We start from the raw sequence: 20,541 nt of genomic DNA on the forward strand, positions 1-20,541 counted from the left end.
CATTGCCGATAAAAAATGAAATAATCAATTACCAGAAAATGAAGATAAAATGCACCTAATCCATATTAAATAAAATAATGAAAGGTTCATATAATAAATTACAACTCAAAAATGTTTAAACTCTGCACAAACATTTAGAATCATTTAACTTCAGTTCTGATACAATTGATGACTCTCTTACAATCTGTTTAGAAGAGAAAGTAATATTGACCAATAATTAGCACATTTTTGGACTAACCAAAAATGTGCTAATTGTGCTAATCAAAAACATACAAAATTTCCTAAAAAACAAAAACTATTAATATTCAATCCACATTATAAGCTTTATGAAATAACAAATATAAATACCAAATATACTATTCGCCAAGAATTTGTCCTCAAACAAGAATATACATTTGAAACCAACAATAGATTATGCAAAAATTCCAATACTGTTAAATATTTCTAGAAATTAATTTAAGTGAATAAAAACTAGTTTATACTGCTTATAATCCTAAAACTTATAAAGTATACAAAATGTATTTACTAACTAATAATAAGTGCAAAACAATGATCATAAAACTTCATGTTTAACAAACGTAAATCTAACACCATATCTGCAAATCACCTATACAAATACTCATAAATTTAGAAAACTGTTTGATTTAAAATAGTAATATTCAATAGTTAAATAATACTTTGGTTGAATGCTGAACATTAATGTTTCAGAATGTTTTAGAGTAATTGTTAACTATATTTATTACACACTCTGCTAAAACAAACATTTAATTTGATAAATTGCATTTGTGTACTTACAAACACAAACAGTGAATCAATTATTTTAATAAATATCACAAAAACTAACAAACAAGGTACACACTAAAACCAATAAAAAAGAAATAATACAAAAATGAAAACTTATATTAATGCATTTTAATTACACGGATCTTCTAAATATGTGACGGAGACTAGAATTACTATAATTATGATTTCTTAAAACAAACAAGTATATAAAGATTATTTATTAATGTTTAAGATATCAAACAACTGAGTACGGCAAATATTTTCTCATAATTAAATTAACGTTTAACTATAAAACCAAAAATGTAAATTGTCAAAAGTGAAAAAAATATAAGTATCTTTGCAACAGTAGAAAAGAGTTGGCTGTAGATAAACCTTCCTTAGTTGTACTTAACCTTACCTCCTTTCACAATGTTCTCAAAATTGTAATATTAATTTAATAAAAAATGATGGTCTGGAATAAGAAAAGCGGCTAACTTTGACTTGTATTTTTGAAAAATATTCATGTTCATAATAATTTACAAAATATGATAATCAATTCCAGTTAAAAAATATTACTGACCACTGTGTAAAAAATGAAAAAACTACAGAATTTTAAACAATTATCCCTCTACATCTCAAAGACCTAAGTTAGGGCTATATCTCCTCAAATTATTATTACAATAAAGTCAATTTGGATCAATTTATAAGATATAATTCTTATAAAATTTTAATGATCCTATGAACAGTTACAATATCATGGTTTTTGTTTAATAATAATATTATTTAATAAAACTTAAATGTTCCAGAACTTTCTCAACACTGAAATTCTCTGCAATTCATTTAACACACATAAATATGTGCTCAAATAATTTTCATTCCTCCTAAATAATAGATCTAGTTAATTATTTTCTTTAATACAATGTAGGCTTCCAATTAATAATAAATCAGAAACTTAATTTTATAAACTCTGGTTATTTTAACAGATTGCAAATTCTTTAAGGGATGATCAAAAATCAAACTGTACTATTTTGATAAAGTGTTTTAATTAACACTAAGGTTGCCACAATCATTAAATATTTTCTATGCTTACTTGTATTACTTAAAAATGTTAAGTTATCATGGTAAGGGTATTCCATTTTAATTCAAGAAATTTTCAAACATTTTATTGCATCACTATTTTTGACTTTGATGATATTTGGTATATGATAACTACCCACCTTTTAGTGGCCAAAAAATATTGTTTTATATTTTTTTTAAATGTTAATATTGAGTAATAGACTATTTTCTAACTCGCCAACAGCTAAAAACAGCTGTTTTCATCACTTTTTTCATGAGCTATAGCATTCTTATTTTAATCGTACAGAGGGTCAAAAAGGGCTTTTTGGAAACAGTAGGATGTAACTTCATCTTAGTGTACTCAAAATTCATTTTGTTACATAACCAAATCTTGTAATGTTATTGAAGTTACGTTTAGTTTATTTATTTATTTTTTTTTTTTTTTCAAATTTTGGGCCCAAAATAAATAATGGAAGGGCTTAGAGTAACAGGTCTGTTTTTTTATCTTTTAATTCTTAGATACTAGTAGTATTTATAAAAAAAAATTAGACTGTTAAGAGAGTTCTTCATTAAGAAAAAAAATGGCCACCAAATCGTAAGATTTTGAAAATGTCTCGTTTTTGGGGTTCCAAAAACCCCATGTGGGACAGGTGGCAAAAATCTTAAATGTTTACAGCAGTAAGTACATTTTTATGTACTTTAAAACCATATAAAATTTATTTTGTATACTCAAAGGAATTGACGAGTAAATTAAGCCATCAAAACCACTAAAAACACTGTTCCTTCTAACCATGAAAAAAGTATCCTAAAAATTTGTAGCATGTATTTTTTTCAGAAAATAATGTAGGCCTACTATACAAAATATTTTGATATGCCTATAATGAGATAGCCTATATTCTAGATTGTTTTTACTTAAAGAATGACTCATACATACAAACTCATGTTTAAACATGAAAGTGAATAGAGATGCATGGACATGTTTGCATAATCCTGAATGAAAACATTGTAGAAGTTACTGTTTTGATTTCAATCTGATATGTTGTATTGTTAATACTGTGGTTAGGTAATGTACACTTGATTATAAAGTAATTTTATTAACAGTGAACTTCTCTTTAATGCTACATCTTTTATTTTTAATTTTATTAATTAGAGAAATTTTTATTTTAGTTGTAGAGAAACTGGGTAAGACAAAGTGAGGTGTAATTGGTAGTTTTATAATTTATATAACTGTATTGTTATTGTAAGAACCTTTGCATTTTATAAAAACGGATTATGGAGTTTCAATTGGCATTCACACTGAAACAGTATGTCAAAAATTAACTTACAATAGATTTTAAGTATTGTACGATATTTTAGAGTTTACTGAACAGCAAATAGCATTGATATCTTTAAAAAGTGGATGTACTAAAACAAAAAATACCTGTACTTTTCATAAAACTGAATATTTAGATAAATATTTTCATATTAATAGGAAAAGTTGCTCTAACCCATTTCATTGTACATTAAACCAGTTAAGAAATCTCTTTGAGAAATAAAAAAATTCTTTGACATTTTCAACAAGCAATCTAAATTTAAAATTAATTCCAGGCAGAGCCCTGTATACAAAATTCTTAAACAAAATACAAAAACCACAAGATTATACAGAGAACAAACTGGAGTCAAGATATATTTGAGCCTCAATGTATTATAGTAGAGTCGGTGAATAAAGTTTGTTCAGTACTTGGCATTTCATCTGTTAAGGTTCAAAAATTATCAAGCAGTGCAAAGGAACCAATTTTTAAAAATAAAGTTGCAAAAATAGCCATGTCAGTTAGCAGTAAATTAAACAATTTCTTTAATTTAAATATTTCTACAGAAGAAACCAGTTTACTTCCACAAAATTATGCTGATTTGGATAGGTAATATTAAGAAATAATCATTAAAATAAAGGATAAAATGAATAACAGTTACATCAACCCAGGAAAAAATTAATATTTTAAAGTTATTACCAAGCAGCGGAGCATTTCAAAACATTGAAAATGAGTTTAGTGTTAGTCAGTATTTAGTCAATCCAAACAATTAGTTTAAAACGAATGGAATTTTGCCACAAATCGGAAAAAAGAAACCCAGTGAACACACCAACAGATGCCAGGCAAAAAGGATTGTGAAAGACAAACTGACGGGAAGAAAATTAATATTCAAAAAAGGCTTTTCTTATGTAACTAGAATTGTACACAGTCTTCAAAGAAAAATATAATTTAAAAATTGGTTTTCAAAACTTGCTGATTCAAGACCTACATTTTGTGTTCTGGCTGGTGGGTGTGTTCACCCACCAAAATGTTAAACTTATGTTACCTGCTCTAAAAATGAAATTTTATTACAGAATTCTCCTTTCAACCACGGTATATTATATAAAAAATGAAATGTGCATGCTGCCAGTATGAAAAATCTCCAGGCAATGAAGTGCTCAGATTACTGCAATAGAGCTGGAATGATTTTGATTCTGAAATTATCTTCAAACAGTGGGTTTCTATTGACTGTTGTGAACTAACTATTCAAATTCAAGATAAATGAAGATAAACTAACTGAAAATTTAAATAATCTAAAAAGGCATCATTTTGTTGCAAAAGAAACAAGCTAATTTTCTCAACATTAAAAAGAAAAACTTTGAGAGCGAATATATTACAACAATGGGAGACTTCTCTCAAAATTTTCCTTTTGTGATACAGGATAAAGTTCAGTCATATCACTGGTCAAAAATTTATGCCACAGTATATCCATTTCTCATATATTTTAAAAAAGAAGGGAAATTACAAAGCCAAAGCTACTGTGTGATTAGTGAGTACTAGAAGAACAATATTATATCATTCTGCTGCTTCCAAAAGCAATTTACAAATAAAGTAAAAACACTGCTACCAAAAGTTAAAGAATTTTTTTTTTCTGATGGCTCCTCAGTCCAGTACGAAAATAAAAAAATTTTGATAAATTTGTACTACCATCAAGAAGATTTTGAAATCACAGCTGAATGGCATTTTTTTGACTCATACCATGGAAAAGGACCATGTGATGGTATTGGTGGAACTGTAAACAGGACTGTAACTAAAGCAAGCCTTCAAAGAATAGTCAACAATCAAACTGTTTCACCTTTTGAAATGTACAATTATTGCCAAGATGATATGAAAAATATAGCATTTATTTCTGATGTAATAAAAATGTTCAAGAGACTGAAGAATACCTCAGTTCTCGTTATCAGGAAATCACAACAATCCTAGAAACAAGAACCTTTCACAGTTACGTTCTAACAAGTCAGAAATGTATTTTGAAACCCACCGGGTTGGTCTAGTGGTGAACGCGTCTTCCCAAATCAGCTGATTTGGAAGCCGAGAGTTCCAGCGTTTAAGTCCTAGTAAAGCCAGCTTTTTTTTTTACACGGACTTGAATACTAGATTGTGGATACCGGTGTTCTTTGGTGGTTGGGTTTCAATTAACCACACATCTCAGGATTGGTCGAACTGAGAATCTACAAGACTACACTTCATTTACGGTAGTTACCGGAGGCTAAACAGGAAAAAAAAAAAAAAGAAATGTATTTTGAAAGACTGGGCGACCTCTGAATCAGGACCTATCAGTTCTATTCAATAAAACAAATGGCAGGAGCACTAAGTTATGTTAGTTAAGTTTGTTATCAAAAAGTGCAAGATTTAATCATAACTTCCATTAGCAGGAGTAAAATAAGGTAAAAGTGAATTGAACAACTTGTTAATGTATGTGAATTGGTTATCATTTTGTAATTATTATTTATGAATCTGTAATTGACTATTTATTATCAATTTATTCATTTTAATAATTCCAGTTGTAATTTTTATAACATGAAAAAAAATAACAGTATTTTTGGATATTGTTTTTAGCGGTTTTGTTGGTTTCGTTACTCATCAACCCCTCTGAGTAACAAAATAAGCTTTATATGATTTTAAAGTACTTACTTCTGTAAACATTTCAGATTTCGGTAATTATTTTGTTGAGGTGCCTCACCCCGAAATCACAAAAAACATATCAAATTCATTCAAAATTAATATTTATTCATTTAATGATGTATTTTGGGTGTCGGAAAATAGAAAATTACTAAAAATTTACATAGTGATACAAATAACACATAACACAATGAAAATCGAAAAAAATACTTATATCATAGTGAAACATTATATTTAAAGATATAAGCATGAAAATAAATAATATAATCTAACCAAACTTAACCTACGCTCGCTTCGCTGGCTAAACTTGACTAATCAACAGTAAGCTCTTGATGATTGCGGTTGCATTTTTCTTGCTCAGAGAATTTGTGGTTATTATTGCAGTTTTCGTTAATAGTTCTGTTACTTTTTCGTTTTGTTGTTTGTTTTTAGTTGTTTAGTGATGTTTTTAGTAGTTCTGTTGCGTTTTGTTGAGTTTTCTTCTTTTTTTTATTTCTATCACTATGTAAATTTTTTACTAATTTTTTTTTCTGACACCCAAAATACATCATTAAATGAATAAATATTAATTTTGAATGAATTTGATATGTTTTTTTGTGACTTCAGGGTGAGGCACCTCAACTAAATAATTACCCAGATTTTTGCCACCTGTCCCACATGTGGTTTCTGGGCCCCAAAAATGAGACATTTTCAAAATCGTATGGTTTGGCAGCCATTTTTTTTTTTTTTTTAATGAAGGACACTTGGTAACAGTCCAATTATTTTTTATAAATACTACTAGTACCTAAGAATTAAAAGATAAAAAACAGGTCTGTTACCCTAAGCCCTTCCATAATTTATTTTGGGCCCAAAATTTGAAAAAAAAAAACTAAACGTAACTTCAATAACATTACAAGATTTCATTATGTAACAAAATGAAGTTTGAGTACACTAATATGAAGTTCCATCTTTACTCTTTCCAAAAAGCCCTTTTTGACCCTCTGTACGATGTAAAATAAGAATGCTACAGCTCATGGAAAAAGTGACAAAAATGACTGTTTTTACCTGTTGGTGAGTTAGAAAATAGTCTATTACTCAATATTAACATTTTTTTAAATATAAAAAAATATTTTTTGGACACTAAGAAGGTGGGTAGTTATCATATACCAAATGTCATCAAAATCAAAATTAGTGATCCACTGATTTAAACAGCCCAGCATTTAAATACTCACTTGCAATCTTTATTAAGAATAGTTACATTCTTAATAAATAACACACTTCTATCAAACCAGGCCTTACTATTTTCATATAAGTCAACACAATATTTTGGCTTTCATGAAAGAGCCTTGATATTCTTCTGTTGCCATTTTTAATAAATTACCAAACTATTTAAAAAATCCTCACACCAATTTATTAGAAATATAATTAAAATATTTTATTTTATAGGAACCATATTATCCTAAAATACATCAATTATTATTAAAGCCTTCACATAAAAAAAGAATGTAAAAAAACATTTAATTAGCACACAATATATTAATTATATTTAGTATTATTTATATATTATTTAGTGTACAATTATTTATTATTTAAGTTACTTTTTAAATATTTAATACTTTTTTAAATATTACATGTTACCACACTTCATACATTATCATTATTTCATGTGTTTACTCTTAAAATAATAAGCTTTTCATGATACTCTCCACTGATCAAGGTTTCCCTTGATCCAGCTAAGCAAATGCTGGGACAGTTACTTTTTTAACTGTGGAAAAATACACCTACCAATTCCTGAAGTATCATTATCTACTGATTAAAATAAAATATTAATTTTCAATTTTTCAGTTACACAATTAATTAGGGTATTTATATTTTATTATTATCAAAACTATTATTTATTTGTCTTTGTCCATCTCGCCATACCACATATTAAAGAAGGGATATTTTTTCTCTAATTTAATTATCTTGTTTCTCCCCATTTTTAATCTAAACAATGTAATTTTTTATTTCAGATATTCCAATCAACTTGTTAAGAAGTGAAGTTGAACATCAAGAACTTCTCTGTTCTAATCTGTGTAATTTAAAATGTTGGTAGAATTATTCTTTTTATAAATATATATTTAAATAAAACTATTTTTTGAGCACTTTTTTTTATAAAAAGCATCAGGCCATGAAAATCAAGATAAGTTTATATTTAATATATCAAAATTATTAATACTAATTTATTTTTTTATATAAAGTAATACTTATTTTATAAAATAAGAAAATTAAATTTTATTAACATATTAAGGTTAATAATAAAATTGATTAAAAAATATATTTAAATAATGACAATTAATATTCAAATTTTGTTTATTTTTAAAACCCTCCTTTCTCAAACTAGAAAAAAAATTAATAATATTTTATTACTTAAAATATTATGAATTAAATTCCTTTTTTTTACAGTGGAACAAAGGAGATGTTCCAATATTTTTCCTCTATATACCATAAAACTTTTTTTTACCTTTTTTATATACATCCCACTAATAGTTCTAATTAGTTCAATCCCTTATGCCTCTTACTTTACACATGTGCTTGTTACTATAAAATTCTTGTATTTAATAAATCTGCAAAAAAATACAAATTATTGTAATGTAAAATTTCTGAATTTCAAGTTGAGAAGTATTCAGCTTGATTACTTAAAAATAAATTTTATTTTATTATTATTACCATATTTTTAATTTTGGTTATATCTTACTGTGCATAGTTTATTTTGAAGTTAATCAGAAGTACAGATAGTGTATTCAAAAGAAACGAACCAAGACACCAGAGAACTTATCAGTTTTTCTCAATGATAAAATTTTAATCCTTAATGGACAAGTATTATTCAATGTGCATCAGATGAGGAGGGACAGTGAAATGGAAATTTGAAAATTCTAGTTGTGATCATGGCCACCCAGAGAAAAAAATGTTTTAATAACTTTAAAAATGAATAGATAAATTATTAAAGACAAATTAAACAGATACAAAAGAAAAATGAACAAATGCAAGTAAAATAAAAATGACTTTTATGTAGATATACTTGCTACTGCCCAAACTTTAAGGTATCAATGACATATTCAACAGCGTATTACTTGTAGTTTTACAAGACCTATAATACTATCAAAAGATTAGTTTACTGCAGTAAAACACAATGATAAGTCATACACAATATAAACTGAAAATCATTTCATTGTATAAAGGGAAAGTAAAAGAAAAAGTCAAATATTTTAATGTATTTACAAAAAAAGAATGTAATATCTAAACAGAATATTAAACAGTACAGAATATAATAAGTCAATATACTAAACATAATGTTCTATCATTTATAAACACAAATAATAATTATCAAAAAAAGTATATACAAAAACTTTCATGAAACCTGATTTGCTTAATCACTTTCACTTCCAGATTCATATTCACCAACATCAATGCTGAACTTATATTCCTGATCACAACCCAAATATGCATCACTCATAAAGTAAAGTGTATATGAATGATGACCTGAAAAAAATCATCAAAAACATAATTTAGTGACAAAAAATGTATTTTAGGTTAATGTAAATTTAAAATTCATTTACTTTTCAGCTAAATTGTTTCATTAATAGCTTTGTTCATAATGATTGTAATGTCAAAAACATAATATAAAATGAGAGGATCAGTTATTTCTTTTGGATTAGTCAAATTCTACTTTAAAAAAATAAACAGATAACAGATAGTGAAAAAATTGAGACAGAATGTAGCAGAAGTAAACTGTTAATAAAATTGTACTATAAAATAATGCAACATACATTACGTATTTTACAAACCTATTTCAAAATAAATGGTTTATATATTTTTTACAGGTCTAACAGTTATGCTTTTTTAATAAAATTCTGTTGATTTCTTTTCTAAAAATTAGTTTCTTTCTAATAACATTTTACTTTCTAAAAAAACATATAACTACTAACAAATACAAGTCTCAACAGAAATATTTCAATGGTGGTAAAAAACAGGTAAACAAACACCTTCAGTTCTTTTTTTTTTTGGTCGATCTTGATGACACCTTTAGTGGTTAACTTGCACTGTATCCAGGATGTTAATAATGAATGAAGTGCAGTTACATTCTCCTCAACAGGCTCATATATTCATTTTTCGAAGTTGACACAATTAACAAATTATAATTTTTGTTTTTTTTTTAAATGTACAGTTTCAGTTTCATTTTCATCAGATTGTTCAATTTCTAAACAAAAATTTAACATAAATGAACAGCTTCTGGTCGCATGCTTCATTACAAATTACAAGTATTTATAACACAAACACCAGTATTATTTGTTTTACCTTCAAAGTATACTGTAATGTGTAAGTTACTGACTGTTCATTAACAAAGACAACCTTGACAGGGAGTCTTATTCTCTAACACTTTGGGGGTTGGCATCCCCAAGGCCCTAGGACACTTGTCTGTGCAGCTTTTCTTCCTATTACACACCAACCTGCTGAACTCTTTACACTGTACATATACAAGGGGGGGGTACCAAAAACGTTTGAACTATCACTAAAAAATAATAGAGACAGAAACTTAATCTTTAATTGTTATTCTTAAGATTTCTCTACATCCCTTGAATGATTCACATGACACTTCTCCATGAAATGATATCAGGTTCAGTATGTTATCACACCTCCTGGATACTGCATTACATCTTTTGTGTATTTATAATAGAATATTTTCGGATCAGGTTTTTCCAGACTCTTGGTCAGAAGCACAAAAACAAAAAAAAATAAAGTACCCTGTGCTAGCTGATGGAACGAATTGTTAAATGTTGTCTTAACTGCCTCGAACAATCCAGTTTCCGCCACGACAGATTATCAATCATGTAGTTGCTATTGAATCATACAAAAGAGCCTTCCAATTCCCCAATGCCTTGCTGCTGCATTTTTTGATATGCAAAAGGCATATATGACTTGGCTTGGAGGAGAGGAATCCTAAATAAACTTTATGAAAGGGGTAATCAAGGGAATCTCTCTTTGTATTTATTAGGAGTTTCCTCTGTATTCAGTCCTTTCAAGTTCAAGTTGGAATGTCAGTATCTGAAAATGTTACACTAGAAAACAGAATGCCACAAAAAAAGTGTACTAAGTGTTACCTTCTTTGCCACAGCCATAAATACCATAATAAAGTGTGTCCATAAATCCATTATGCATTCATTGTTTGTATATGATTTTTCAATTTATGTTAGCTACTGGCAAGAGTATGCTCCAAAACACAATAATCCATGTAGAATTGTAATGTAAAATGACTGGATTCACGTTTTTCCTGGAGAATAAGAAATGCATTTGTTTTTCCCACTTGAGGGACTGATGCGAAATCAGTTGACCCACAACTGATTTTACATGGTGAACTAGTTGAACCATGGACACAGGTTAGATTTTTAGGATTGTGGTTTAACCAATGACTGATGTGGATAACACACTTAAAGGAGCTGAAGGTAAAATGTTTAAAAATGCTAGACATGTTGAAAGTTTTATCTAGTACTCTTTGGAGAGCAGATCAAGTATGCATGTTCCACTTCTACCAAGCTCTGATCCATTCCTGCTTGGACTACAGCTGCATGACTTATTTATTCACTCAGACCATCATTCTTAGAATGCTTAATGCAGTTCATTCATCTGTCTTGCTACAGGTGCATTTCGTTCAAGCCCCGTGGTAAGTCTAATAGTGGACAGTGATAAGAAATCTCTCACCGCCTTCTTTTCTCTAAATACACAATCCTCCAGTACCTCCTGTTATTCAACATTATTTCCCCTCTTTGATTACCCGTAATTTACAGGAGGATTATTACCCTCCTATAAATTATTGTTTTAGTCTTTGTAGATATCGTAAAAACTGCATGAATCTGGTTATCTTGCAACAAAAGTTTTATATTATAAATTGCATGAATCCTGATGCTTCAGTTTATACAAACGTTAATAACTATATGACATTAATAAGGCCCAACATATCAACACATACTTGTCTGTTCAGATTCCATAAGTGCACCTTTTATCTCTGAAATGACAAAACTGTGAGCTTCTGCTGAATCCTTAGTCATATTGGAATTTCAGACAATCAGCATGCTGATCGTGCAGCTAGAGGCTTGTTTGCAGCCTCCTTTCACTAACTGCTTTGTTTCGAATGAACCTGTCTGTTTTCTGAAAAGCGTGGGTCATGCTGAGTAGTAGAGTGAATGAAATACTAACAATCAACAATAAACTTTGTTCAGTTAAGGTTACAACTATGTCACTGTGAAGTTTTTCATGCAGGAATAACTGTTGGGAGAAGGTTATTATTTGCCGTTTGCTAATAGGGCACTCTAATCTCACTCATGGGCACTTTATGAATCAAACCAATGCACCCGTTTGTGTTCACTGCAACTGCCAATTAATGATACTCGTTGTGGACTGTTTGTTATGTGGCATTGCATTGGATATTTAGATTAGAAACTATCATCCAAGATATTCTGGGAAATGTGACAATGTTATTGAATATCTTGTTTCTTATTTGAATATTTAATAATTTAATTATTGAAATATGTTTTTGTGTTTTATTTTGTTTTTTAATTTTTTTTTATTTTTCCTGTGACATTTTGCATTTTATTTGGTAATTTTATTTTTTAAATTACTGTTATATAACAGTGATATTTAGCATTTGTTATAACAGAATTAGCTGGTTTGTTGTAGAAGCACTATTCCAGGCAATAATAATGAATTTTCATTGTGCATCCCCAAAAAAACACAAAGCACAGGCAATGGTTTCTCATAAATGGCTGGATAGAAAGAATGACTAGCTAAAAAATATTAAGTACCGATATAATGTAACATATGCTTTTTTCTTTCAGAAGAATGAGCCACATCTAAAATTACTTGTATGTAAGCAAGCAAACATTTAAATTACATTATATGATAAAATGTAATATATTAAATACTACTTATGGTTATACAAAGACCAAAAGCAAAAACTTTTCACGATAGTCAATTTTTCAAGTAAAAAAACTTTAGTGTTATCTAAACAATTACTATTAAAATACCAACATTGGCTGAGATCAGAATAATATACATTTCATGATAATAAATACTTAAATGAAAAACCTAAAAATTAATTATATGTTAAATTCATTTTGAAATATAAAATTAATAAGCTCAATTGAAGCATAACCCCTTGCAAATGGTAATTTCTTATTCTGTACCTATTTCATATTTCCATAATAGGTAATGTGTTAGGAACACTAAGATTAGTGCAGTCATGAGTACATTAACAATAAAATGAAAGAGAATAGAATTCCAAAAAAATGGATGATACACACAAAAAAAATTATTTAAAAAAAAGAAAATACAAACTTACCTGGGCTAGGAGCAACGAAATCTAACTTAACTTTTGCCTTTTGTTGTAAAGTTAACCTCTTGATGGACAAAAGTGAATTGGCTTTTGGATCTCCAATTACAACCCACCATCCTTCTTCACGTTTCTGTAACAAAATGAGGGTCAATACATATTTTTTTTTAGTTCAATAATTCTGTTACAAATTCAGCTCATGAACCCACAGTTACAAATTGTAAAGGATTCATAGTCTTTATCCTAATTTAATAATAGAACTGTCTACTGCAACTTAGAATCATTAACCCAACACTACTTAAGTCAAATTTCTTTGGGTTAAAATACAATCTTCACCACACTCAAGCTATATCAGTACCAAAGAAAAAGAAATCAAAATCTACAGTAACAAAAACAAAATGTTAAATAAAACTCTGTAAACAATTAAATAAACACAAAGAAGTACTACTAGAATACCCTTGATATTCTACTAACTAGTTTTTTTTTAAGAGTAAAAAAAATTTATAGGTCTATTCTCTTAAAATCATTTACATTAAAATTAACTATTTATACCTTATAACCATTCACATCACCTGATGCAAATATATTTTTAACATCTGAACGTTATATAAGGTATTATTAACATCAGTTATAACGTCAAGTTGACAAAGTGAAGTTCATGTTCATGGAGGAGCGCAATACAGTTGTTTTATTTGATTGTAGACAGAGGAGATATAACACAACAGTACAGTTTAAACTTAATACTACTGAACAAAGTGACAAGCTTGTCAATCCATCCTAAACAAGAAATGTTGTGCGTTTAAAATAAGTTACTATATTTTATTTATTTTAATTAGAAATAACATGTCTACAAATTATGTAATGCTTATAACTACATGCCTATTTTAAACGTTTAACCCATAATTCTATGACTCGCGCATCTCTGTTTGTCATATCATTACTTAAACTAAAACAAATTGTTTTAAGAAGTTTATACTTTATTTACTTGTATATAATTTTTTTAGTACGATATATTTTCATCATGCTTGTGTTTTAAAGTACATTAACTAAGAAAACAATTGCTCTTATTACAAAATAACAAACCAAAAGATAAAATTCATTTTTTATACAAAAATTGTAGTATTAAGCAGAAGAAAAACTGGCATTTTATTATTAAACAGTGAAATTAAAATGACATCAATTAATTAATTCATTAATATGAAATCAATATAAATAAAGCCTAATAAATAATATGCTATGTAACACTATCATGGTATGTGTCTGTGTCCATACACACAGACAATAATGTTCAAAACAATAATCTCACAACAGAAGTCACAGTTACTTTACTCTAGTACCACTGGAATGTGACTGTACACAGCAGTAGTTTGTAAACTCTCAAAATATGAACTTTGCTTTGTCGAGTTGTAAGTTTAAAGTGTAAATATTTTTGAAATTTTACAAAATACTTATTCAAATAAATATAGGTATTTATACATTTACATGAACATAAGATAATAACAAATAATTTAAAATAAACCATCATAGCAGTAAAATAACTTTAAAATTATTTTAATAACTTAAGGCTATTTTAACAAAATAGTTAAAATAAAATAATTTTATGATAAAATTATTTTATTTTATTTCAGAGGATTTATGAGGTCTTAAATAAAGTAATGAGACTAGGTTTTTTTTTTTGCCTGCCAAAGTGGCAACACTTTTCTTTTCTTTCTTTTTCCTGTTTAGCCTCCGGTAACTACCGTTTACATAATTCTTCAGAGGATGAATGAGGTTGATATGTATGAGTGTAAATGAAGTGTAGTCTTGTACATTCTCAGTTCGACCATTCCTGAGATGTGTGGTTAATTGAAACCCAACCACCAAAGAACACCGGTATCCATGATCTAGTATTCAAATCCATGTAAAAATAACTGGCTTTACTAGGACTTGAACGCTGTAACTCTCGACTTCCAAATCAGCTGATTTGGGAAGTTAACCACTAGACCAACCCGGTGGGTTAAAGTGGCAACACTGTAAAGTTACTAGTAAACACATGGTTTTATGAATAGCTGATTTATACTAGGTATGTATATTTTTAGTCTATTGTTGCCACATGAGATGTAAAAAACTTTTTGTGAAACAATTTTTTGTTGTGCATTACAAAAATTGGTGAATCTAATTATGTGGAATGTTGTGCAATCAAGTTTTGAGTTAAACTCGGTGAGAATGCTGCTGAACGTTTTCAAAATTGGAAAGGGCGTATGGAGATGACACTCTGTCATGAGCCCAAGTTTTTAGATGGTTTAAAGCATTTTCAGATGGCCGGGAATCAGTTACGTACAATCCACACTCTGGAAGACCGTTGACATAAAAAAATGACAATGTTGAGCGAGACTTGGTATGGTATGACTGGCAATTAACTGTCACAATGATTGCAAAACAATTGAATTTGAACTATATCATCAAATTTTGACAAACAAATTGGACATGAAAAAATTTTGAGCAAAATTGGTCCCAATAAACCTCACTGTTGAACAGAAAAAAAACAACATGAAAGTGTGCTGCAATCTTCTACGACAAATTGAAACTGATCCTGATTTTCTAAAAGTGTTATTACTGGTGATGAATCTTGGACATTTGAGTATGACGCAGAAAGGAGTGGCACACTTCAAACTCACAAAGTCACAAAAAATGCAGAAATGAACAAATCAAAAATCAAAACCATGTTTATTTGTTCCTTCGATAGTAATGACATTGTCCATAAGGAGTTTTTGCCTACAGGACACTGTACATCAACATGTTTGCCAAGAAATTCTTGAAAAACTGTGGAAAAGAGTTGCCCACGTGAGACCAGCTATCAAAGACAACTGGATGCTGCATCATGACAATGCACCTTGTCACATTGCACTCTCAATTAATGAGTTTTTGGCCAAGAAAAACATTCCTGCATTTCTTCAACCACCTCATTCACCTAACTAGAGTCCCTGCAACTTTTTCCTGTTCCCGACTTTAATAAAACACCCCAAAGGACACCATTTCAGAACAATGGAAAACATAAAAAAATATAAACAACCATCTGAAGGATATTCCAGTTTCTGAGTTCTAACACTGCTATGAAGAGTGAGAAAACCATTTGAAGAGTCCATGTATAATTGGATTGTAAATAAAAAGTTTTTTCTGAACCAGTCTCATTATTTTATTTACAGACCTCATATATATTTAATAAAAGACATGAAAAATTATTAATTCTGAAATGTAAGGAAAAGATATCTAAATATAAGAAAAGATCTTCTTCTAATTGTTTCATAAGTCTGGTTATCTACTACGAAAATAAAAATTGTTTACAGATGTCAAAAGTAATGTTAGATGGTTTATTTAAAGATAATTTTATTTAAAATCAACTTTTGATTTAAATTTATAATTTCACCAAACCAATTATCACAGCATATTTTTATCTATTCCTATAATATTTCAAGTTTGATACTTAAATTTCTTACTAACTTCTAATATGTTATATATTTCATTTTAGTGTTTCAATTTTTAGATAGGAAATGTGTAATTCGATTTTTGTTGTCATATATCCTTCCAAATCTTCCTCATAACGTTTTCTGAACTTCTAATTGTCATACCAGAACACTTTTTTGTATAATTTTTGCTACTTTCATAATTTCATTAAGGAACAGTTATTACTCATACAATTGAAATAAATTGTACATTTGGAAAAAGAATACAAGGGCTCAATTTTAAAATGATAAAAAACCTTAAACTTAACTTGTCTAAAATATTTTATTTCAATAGTATAATAAAAAAAATACACCACTCTGAAAATAAACAACTGAACAATGAATAATAAGTTAAGAATGATAGTTATTTTAATAATTTTGTTTTTTAATGTTACTTTCCGTACACTATCAAAATCAAAATAAACAAAAAACAATACTAATTTTTATAGTTAAAGCCACTGTTTCAATTTTGGCATCTACCATCAATTAGTTTTGACTTGATGTGATGATAATAATAAACAGAATTCAATGTAATAATAATCTTTCACATGTATTTTCAAACATTATAATATAAAAATTTCATAAAAATAAGAAAAAACTACTTGGATGTAACATTATATTTTTAGTACATATACCTGAGGGAAAAATGGTGCAATAACAGGCCCCGTGACATCATCCTCTCTCTCAAGTGATACAATTACATTTACAGAAGATCCAGAACTAATACGATCTTTTTCTTGTACTTCGTAACTCAGTTCAATATTTGGATAGCGATTGCAGAATCGAGCAACATCAGTCATTTGAGCATCTGACAGTTGTAATAACTTAATTCGGTCATCATCTTCTAATTCCATCATATCAAAGACGGTCTCAACACCCTAAAAAAAATCACAAAATTCATTGAATAAAATATAGATTAATGAAGAAAAATTTTAATAATAATTATTAAATTATTTTTTATTTTTTTTAAAAACTAAACAATATTAAAAATATGATTGCACATAAAATTTGCACACCATTGTTAAATTTAATAATTTAAAAATACTGACCTTATCAGTACATCTCTTTATTATGTCGGGAGTGAAATGAGGGAGCTGTTTCAAATACGAATCCTTGCTCCACATAGCTTGTGTGACCATCTGAGCCAACTCCATAGCAGCAACTGCAGGTGATAACCAGCCATTTGAACTGAGTACATCAACACATGCTTGAATAAGACGTATAGCCTGCAAAAAAAAAAATGCTAGCAACATTTATTACAAAAAAATAACCTTAAGTAATGTTTACGTAATACAGCAACAAAAAAAATTGCTTTTAGCCTATCTCTTCATAAAAAAAAAAATGTATGTGTACGCACATACATACATATGTATATATGTATGTATGTATGTGCGTATGCATCTCAAATAACTCAAAAATGATTAGCCGTAGGATTTTCTGTAGGAAAATTACAATTTCAATTAATGAAACATTTGGATCTTAAAAGGAAGGCACATCGGTCTCCTATATTTTTTTAACTTTTTTTAAATTTTTTATTTGACTTTTTTTTAAATTTAAATATATTGATTTAATAATTAGTAATCCGTGATTGTAAAAAAAAATTTACAATACATAATAATTCAATACAAAATAAAAAATTTTAAAAATGATTAGTGAAATAAACTTTTATGTACTTTTAAAAATGTGTGTAAGTAATTTAATAGGCATTATTGCTGTGTATATGTAATAGATTTGGTGAAACATCTGATCATTTAATATTAATTGAAAATTACAATTTAGAATCATATTAGTTTTGGATTTTCTAGTTTAATATCTGTTTAATTTGAATGATATTTTGAGGTTAATTTTATTTACAATGTTTTGAAGTTCTAATACCTGTGATTTACCTTTGTTAATGTTGTTTGCTAGCAGTGCCAAGTCAGCAAAACCAAGAGTTTGTTTTGATTTTTTGGCCTATTTCCTATTTTAACTTTTGGGGGCATTTTTTGAGCCATTTCCTCATTACCATTTCAAGAGCACAGTTGAATGTAGCGGTGAGAGCCCATTGCCTTGGCGCAATCCTGATTTGATCTCAAATGGTTCTGAGGGCTCGCCTCTGATTTTTACCTTTGACTTAATATTTGTGGTCAGCTTTATCATGTTAATTAATTTGGTATGGTTCCAGGTGTCTCAGAACTTTTAGTAGGGCTTCTCTGTGGATGCAGACATAAGCTTTCTTGAAATTAAAAATTTTTTTTAAAAGTTTTGTAGTAGTCTCTAGACTGAGTTTTATTGAATTTTTTGTCTATTGACTTCAGTGTGTCTTTATGGTATTGTTTTTTATTCTCCTTATGGTTCAGGTGGTTTAGAATAGTTTGAGTGGGTTCAGATGGTTATAGTATGTACATGATGAACACTAAAACAAGTAGCATAAACAATAAGAATTCAATTCTTTCTTCCCTGTACAGATGCTGTTGTATTGAAATTACTATGGGACTAATCTGGCTGAAGCAACCAGTAGGAGATTCATTATTTTTATACATTCTATGCAGAGATCAGGTCACAATAAACAAAGTGATAATTATTTTTAACAATATCTCAATACTGATAAATCAATATTGATGGAAGGCTCATGACTGGGTGGCTGGCCACCCAATCATGAGCCTCCCATCACTGCAATCTATAATTAGAAAAAAAAAGCATGCTTTCACAGTCAGGCTAGGGTACCATCAAGTGAAACAAGATATCCACAATGGCAAAAGAAGATGACTGGCCATGAGATCAACATAGGAGCACTCAACAACTGTCAACCACTTCAGTGATTTTTGTCAAACAATGACAAATGCAGAGGGTTTTCTTTTCAGAACCATTTTAATGTTAAAGCCAACAACACTGGTTGTTGACCATCTGACAAGCCAATATAGTCCTTTTAAGAACTAATTTGAAGATAGGAGCCATTCCAATTAGCTATCAATTCAGGCATTCACCAAACCAAATGGCTTATTTTCAGAGCCAACCTATTAATATTGAAGCCAAGCCAAGTCAAGCTTCCAATTTTAGCCATCTGATGGCCTACCAAGACACGGTTCTTTTATGAATCAATTCAAGATTAAGGCTTCCAGAATGGCCTCGGCCATCACTTGACAACCCGAGAAACTCATACACCAAACAACTCTTTTGAAAATCACCTATTAAGGTTGATGCAAGCTTGCCACATTAAAGTCAGGTTGATGCAAGCTGACATTAAATTACCCTTTTCAAAGAAATGAAAATTGTAAATGCCTCCAGCGACACCTTGTTGATTATTTTTCATTTTCAACTACAAAAAAAAGACAGACAACTGAAGTTCAAAATTTCAAGCTTACCAGTAGGAGAGTTATTACATTAACAGTAAAAGTAATTATTTTAAAACGTTTATAAACAATGAATATATATATATGTATATATATATATACACTTTATTCTTAAAACAACTAATATAAAAATAAAATATAACACCTTGCCCAATATCATCTCAGTGTCACCCTGCAGTTCAGCACCAAGCTGTAATCTTGATAAGTGAGCTTGTAACAATAGATTAACTTTAACATGTGGATCATTGAATTTAGGGTTGCCTTGCAATTTATTGGGTAACCGTGCCGCCAATGATCGTAAAACTTGATCTTCTCTATGTCGTACTGGAACGCTTTCATATTCAGCTGCTGATGAAATGATCTCAAGAAGACCTCTGATCTTTGTTTTGTTATTCAGTGACAACGAGAACAATTCTGAAAATAGAACATTTTACTCATTTATTAAAAAAACATATAAATATTTAAAAAGAAATAGGGAGTTACTAATTGAAAAAAATCAAAACAACTGGAAAATATAAAATTAAATGAATCTAAATAGATTAAACAATGCTCCGGAATACAAGCTACATTCCACATTTAACTATGTAAAAATAAATTCATGATAATACAGGAAG

The 20,541-nt window shown here is 28.8% G+C and overlaps 1 protein-coding gene across 1 annotated transcript in view; it reads right to left on the reverse strand.

Annotated features, from left to right (window-relative positions):
- Positions 1-8,986: 8,986 nt before the first annotated feature.
- Brr2 (U5 small nuclear ribonucleoprotein l(3)72Ab) overlaps positions 8,987-20,541 on the reverse strand; it is an 82,577-nt gene continuing 71,022 nt past the window's right edge. The window contains exons 34-38 of the mRNA XM_075366036.1: positions 20,073-20,341; positions 17,645-17,821; positions 17,231-17,473; positions 13,123-13,246; positions 8,987-9,269 (exon numbers count right to left, since the gene is read on the reverse strand). Coding sequence (XP_075222151.1) covers positions 9,157-9,269; positions 13,123-13,246; positions 17,231-17,473; positions 17,645-17,821; positions 20,073-20,341 — 926 coding nt within the window. The 3' untranslated portion in view covers positions 8,987-9,156. The remainder of the gene's footprint in view (positions 9,270-13,122; positions 13,247-17,230; positions 17,474-17,644; positions 17,822-20,072; positions 20,342-20,541) is intronic.

Source organism: Lycorma delicatula, chromosome 5, assembly GCF_047948215.1.
Source record: "Lycorma delicatula isolate Av1 chromosome 5, ASM4794821v1, whole genome shotgun sequence".
NCBI classification, from domain to species: domain Eukaryota; kingdom Metazoa; phylum Arthropoda; class Insecta; order Hemiptera; family Fulgoridae; genus Lycorma; species Lycorma delicatula.